Source organism: Arachis stenosperma, chromosome 4 (genome assembly GCF_014773155.1).
Source record: "Arachis stenosperma cultivar V10309 chromosome 4, arast.V10309.gnm1.PFL2, whole genome shotgun sequence".
Classification (NCBI taxonomy): domain Eukaryota; kingdom Viridiplantae; phylum Streptophyta; class Magnoliopsida; order Fabales; family Fabaceae; genus Arachis; species Arachis stenosperma.
In genome coordinates this window covers 41,637,074-41,643,268 of record NC_080380.1, presented here as the reverse complement: position 1 = coordinate 41,643,268, position 6,195 = coordinate 41,637,074, and the positions used below count along the sequence as shown (strand labels likewise).

The 6,195-nt window shown below is 32.7% G+C and overlaps 1 protein-coding gene across 1 annotated transcript; it reads right to left on the bottom strand.

Annotated features, from left to right (window-relative positions):
* Positions 1-3,325: 3,325 nt before the first annotated feature.
* LOC130974910 (uncharacterized) lies at positions 3,326-5,956 on the bottom strand. The gene is made up of 4 exons (XM_057899750.1): positions 4,102-5,956; positions 3,803-4,007; positions 3,561-3,700; positions 3,326-3,477 (listed from the first exon to the last, which is right to left on the bottom strand). Exons 1-4 carry the CDS (start codon positions 5,954-5,956, stop codon positions 3,326-3,328), a joined length of 2,352 nt encoding a protein of 783 aa, XP_057755733.1.
* Between the last annotated feature and the right edge of the window lie 239 nt (positions 5,957-6,195).

The following is a 6,195-nucleotide window of genomic DNA, read 5'->3' as shown; positions in this document are numbered from 1 at the left end:
CTTAACCGATATTGAATATAACTTAATAAAAAATTAGAGAACTAACACCGGAGATAGAGAAGAATCCTATAAATCCATGTCAGTCATGAAGAAAGAATACAAAATTGCAGAATAACACAGAAAAATGAACAAAAGTAGTGATGACACCCGCAATGCCTTTCTTCCTTCATCAATCTTTGAATTGAAGACCTATATCATTGAGAAAAGTAGTGAATCATCTACAAATGCTGAGCAAATTTTTTATTGATGAAAAAAATCAATTGAAGAACGAAAGAGAGAGTAATTGATTTTGATTGAGCACGGTCAATTGAAGGCAGCAGCAACAACAGCACAAAGAGACAAAGCGATCGATGAAATGTGATGAATTGATTATGCTAACTAGGTTTCAGTAATATTAATGCAATTGTTATTAACAAATGCAAATTCAAAATTTCATTATGAAAATAGTAGATACAACAACTGCAAAAGAAATATAATAATCAGAGAGACTGAGAGGAACTTACATGAAGAGGATGGTGCGGCGGCGGGTTTTCTCAGGCGTCGGAGAAGAAGAAGCTCTACTGATCTGCTCTCTGTCTCTCTTCGTGATGGTGACTCCGTCTCTGGTCTCTACTCTCAGGCGTTGGAGAAGAAGAAGAAGCAGCTTCTCTCTGAACTTTCATTTTGTGGAGGTTTGGGGTTAATGTTTAGGAAATGGAGTGAAACGAAGGATAATTTTTTTTGATAAAAATTGACGGTAATTTCGTCGATTTTAGTTAAAACAAAAATCATCATTCTAGTTGTCTATTTTATATAATAAATTTACATCGTCAATCCACTTTTAAAAGTAGATCTCCATCGTTTAAATTTATCGACGGCAAAAACTGTCGATATTATAATTATTAAAATAGACACCTAATCCGTCGATTTTAAAGAAAAATAATTATCCCCCATTTTCTCGTTGGTAATGTGATGATAATATCGATGGGTTGAAAGTTGCTAAAATAATAGACAGTATTGCCGTCGATTTTAATATTTTATTTTTAATAATTTTTTTTTCATTTTATCGACGCCAAGCTGTCGAAAAATATCGACGGAAAATTTGGCCGTCGATTTTTTACGTCGATAATTATATTGTTTCTTGTAGTGATATATATATATATGAGTAAATACTTAAATTGGCCCTTAAAATTTGTTTTGAACCTTAAATAAAATCTTAAATTTTTAATTACTTTAATTTGAATCCACAATTTTTATTTTGGTAGCTCATGCTAATCTCTCCAGTGATTTTCATTAAGATTATATTGACATAGACCACAACTAGAAAATTGATTAATACAGACAGATTTACATACGGATTTAGTCTTTGTTATAGACGAATTTTTGGTTACCGACGGATTTTGTCCCTCTGTAAAAGCCTCGTCGAAAATTATTTACCGACAAATTTTTTTCTGTCGGAAAATTACCGACGAATTTTTACCAGTTACCGACGAATTTTCCCTCTGTAAATTCTCCATCCATTTTCCTAAGATGACGAACTTTCCGACGGATTTTCCGTCGGTAATTACAGACGAATTTTTCGACAGATTTTTTGTCGGTAATTACAAACGGATTTTCCAACGAATTTTTCGTCGGTAATTACAGACAGATTTTCCAAACTTTGAATACAGACAGAAAATTCGTCTGTAAATCCATCAATAAGGTAAATTTTTTTTTAGATTTTTTCATTGCAAAATACACCTTTTTTCATACAAAATAAATATAAATTTAATAAATAAAATTTTTATCTAATTTGTATTCGAATATTTATAATATTTCAAAAAATAAACAAATTTATTGTACTATCAAACTAAAAGAAAAAAGTAATAAACAAGGAAGCCAATATAATTCAAAAAATAAACAAAGTGTATTGATACATCAACTATAATAATAAATAACATCTATACATCAACAAAATGTGTTAATACATCAACTATAATTCAAAACATAAATTCAGTGTATTGTTCTTATAGCATCATATAAATTTTGAATGCCAGCATCAACTAAGGAGGCCAAGAAGGTTGAGAGTTCCCATAAAATTGGTAAATATTATAGCAGATTTAGCTCATGGAAGATTCAAAGTTCCAACCAAGAATGTGACCAAGTTCATAGATATTCCCATAACACATTCTTTCAGCTAGTTTAGTTCCTGCATAGTAAAAAAAAGTATGCAAATTTAGAATTCAAATTATGACTCAAATTTCTTTGGATTGAAAAAGAAAAATAAACCAAGGCAGGTAGCATTTAGAATAAATCAATGACTTATATAATGAAGAGTAAACTGTAGTACAACACTTACAGGCAAGGCTTTTTTATATTCCAATATAAGCTTATATAAATAGCTTGTATAAAATGAAAAATGAAAATATCCAACATTGTATTTTGAATGCTTAAAAATGATAAATGATTTGGGTTAGAAATTTATTTTTGTGATAACTCACTATAAAATTGGATTAAGTCAAGTCCTAATTTTTAAACTTATCAAAATGGATTTCCTCTGATTCCATTTTACTAAATAAGCTATTAAGAAAGGGTAATATGGTCAACCTATAAAATTTAAATTCAAATCAGATGAATTCCACCAAATCTTACCAAATTTGATAGGACTTGTAAACCAAAGGCAGGAAAAATGATAAAAATTACCTTATCAACTCATTCCAAACAAAAGATCTAATCTGCAAATCAAATAGTCTCCCCCTTCTAATCATGCCAAACCACACCAAAAATATTTTTTTCAAGAATGTGTTATGCAATATTAAGTCTAACGATTTTCATAAGTGAAGTTACCAAAATTAAATGATAATGCACTATCTACCAGAATACACATAATAATAATAATGACATTCAAAGAAGTGATGCATAATAGAAGTAATTCAGTATAAGACTTTCAGATATGAATTGAAATCAAGGCATCCTTACAGGGATATCATTATCAATGGTTTTTGGAATTCCAACCACTGAAACTTTCAAGCCACATCTTCTAACTTCCTACTTAAAGAACCAAGGTTCAGAAAACCGGACCGGTCATCAAACCGCTCTAGTCACTGGTTCACTGGTTCACTGGTCTAACCGGTTCAACCGATGGTTCAACCGGAAAAACCGTTTTAGAGTAGAATAGTAAATAAATTATAAATACACATCCTAAAATATAATTATAGTCTGATACAAATCTTAAAATATCTTTGAAATTAAAAACACTACATAAAATATCATCAACCAAATACATATGATCTTATCAAAATCCAAACTCAAAAGTTAAATAGTAATAAAAGCATATGTAAATATTAAATCCCAACATCATGGTTTATCAATTATCAAAATCTGCAAGAACTTGTTGCAAATCTGCTTCGGTGGGATGATCTTCACCTTCATTCCCACCCTGATCAGCAGAAGAAAGAGATGCAGCATAAAGACCACTACTACCACCGCCACTTTGATATAAATCAGCATCAATTTCACCTAATAAAATAGAAATGTTATCATTATATTATAAACTAACAAGATTCTAATAAATCATTAGAAACTAAATATACTATACTCACGCAATAAGTCATCCACATTACTAGGAAGATCAGGCTCTTTCTCTACAACCTCTTCAGTCACCCAGAAGTCAACTTGACTGATACTTTCATAATCAATTGGATCATGTTGTGTCTTTAGCTTTCTTTTTTCTTTTTCCTTCCTAAAAAGTTAAATACAATATATGGAGATTTAATAATTTACAAATTTATTATGATAAAGATTACAAATGAAACAATATAGTATTTCATGAAACATATATTACCTGGATTTAAGACGCAAATTATAGGTAACATAAACAATGTCATTCAGTCTATCATGCTCCAATCTATTTCTTCTTTTTGTATGAATCTGGTCAAAAAGGCTCCAATTTCTCTCACACCCAGAAGAAGCAGATGCTTGGCTAAGAATGCGAACAGCTATCTTTTGTAGACATGGAGCAGAGCCTCCGAATAACCTCCACCATTCATCTACCAATTATAAAACCATAACATATTATAAGATATTAATTAAGAACATAGGAGCATAAAACAAGTTAAAACAAATATTCAACCATATTCTTACCAGGCTTAAGTTCAGATGCAGCTGGAATAACTTCTTGTCTATCAAAACTTTCCTTCCGATCTCTATATAAATGTATTTCTTTCATTGCCTGAACTGAATCCAAATTGTTACACTTGCAATACAAGGTAACAAGATCAAGCAAACCTCGCATAACATCAGGTGCTTCTTTATAATTTTCATTAAAAAAGAATTTAGGATTCAGGAAGTAAGCTGCCGCATGAAGATCTTTCTTCAAATGCTTGTCCCATCTTGAGTTGATAATATCTGTGTACGGCTGATATGCAGTCTTGGATTGCCTAAACATCTCCTTAATTGCATCTTCTGCCCTTAGCATTCCTTCATAAACATACCCCAAAGATGGGGGGTCATCAGCATCAACAACCCTCAGCAAGTAAATCAGAGGGCTCACAAGTTTACATACAGTAAAGCAATCGTCCCAAAATTTTGCATCCAGAATAATAGCACTCACAGCTCTACCAGTAGCACTCCTTCCTAATTTGTGATCAGTGAAAATTGAATCTACAACCAATTGTTGCAACTCCTTTTTACGGTCAAAGATGCTCTTCAATGTAATAAACACAGTTGCAAACCGGGTTGCACCAGGACGTACAATTTCTCTCCACTTAGGTCTTTCTCTTAGCCAAGATAAGAAAACCGTATGATTGTACACAAATACTGTGATCTTTGAAGCACGAGTTGCAAGGTTAGAAATATGCGCCATGCTGCTTATATCTTTTAAAATAAGATTAAGGCAATGAGCAGCACATGGTGACCAATAGATATTATCATATTTTCTATTGATAAGCCTACCAGCAGCAACATAATTGGCTGCATTGTCAGTCACAACATGCACAATATTATTTGGGCCAATCCATTCAATCACCTCAGAAAAAAAAGTACACAAGTGTGAAGCATTTTTTACCATACTGGAAGCATCTACTGATTTCAGAAAGCACAAACCTTTAGAACAATACACCAAGAAATTGATTAATGTTCTTTGTCTTTGATCTGTCCAACCATCAGCCATGAGGGTACATCCAGTTTCCTTCCATGCACTCCTATAACTATCAACTAGCAGTTGACTTTCTCTTTTAAGATCAGCCAACAAATGAACCCTTAACTTATCATAAGAAGGCCCCTTGTAACCAGGTCCAATACCAGCAACACCATCTAACATATCTTGGAAATATGGCGACATCACAGCATTAAATGGAATTTTACAATCCAAAAGCCACCGAGCAAATCGTTTATCAACCTCGTGTATCGCCTCTTTGTTTTGCATAACACTTTTAATACTTGGTTGAGCTCCTGGAGTTGTTCTTGGTGCAAACATAGGAGGAATGACTTTGGCTTTTTTCTTTGGATCGCCTCCAACTCCTTGCTGACTCGAGGTACGCTGCTGTTCCTGTTCTTCTTGAGCTATTGCCTCATCAATTGCATCCTCTACCTCATCACCACCCTCTTCACCAAAACTTACTTTTCTTTTCTTTTTGCTGGCCTGAATATCTTTCAACAAACTTTCCATCTGTTTTTCCACATCATATGAAACTTTAGGACATTTTTTCACGTCTCCAGTAATCTTTGCTAGATGCTTCTTCATCCTGTGAATTCCACCTCCATTGAAAACTTGTAGACAAAATAAACATTGATATTGTGGTTTTCCATTCACGTGTTGTAGAGCAACATATTTCCAAGCTAAATCTGTTTTTCCCCTAAGGTTAGAAGAACCTTGTGAATGACTATCGTTAGCACTAGGATTAGCAGCATCATTCGGAATAGGAGTATCGGCAGACATGTTATTATTCACAGAAGCATTGTTATCAGCAGTTGCTTCTTGATTAATACTATCTTCCATAACTGGAATTAATAAAATGAAAATGAAAATGAAATCAGAAATTGAAATCAGAAATTGACAACACAACACAATGCAGTTCAGTTCATAGAAAATGAAATCAAAAATTGAAATCAGAAATTGACAACACAACACAATGCAGTTCAGTTCAGTTCACAACACAACACAATGCAGTTCAGTTCAGTTCAGTTCAGTTCAGTTCATAACTGAAATTAATAAAACATGTATGAAATTTAAATGTA

Excerpts from the sequence above, each read along its gene's own strand:
- LOC130974910 (XM_057899750.1), bottom strand. The coding sequence starts at position 5,956 with ATGGAAGATAGTATTAATCAAGAAGCAACTGCTGATAACAATGCTTCT. Across the intron at positions 4,008-4,101 it reads TGCATCTGAACTTAAGCCTG|ATGAATGGTGGAGGTTATTC; the intron begins GTAAGAATATGG and ends TATAATTGGTAG. Across the intron at positions 3,701-3,802 it reads AATTTGCGTCTTAAATCCAG|GAAGGAAAAAGAAAAAAGAA; the intron begins GTAATATATGTT and ends TTAACTTTTTAG.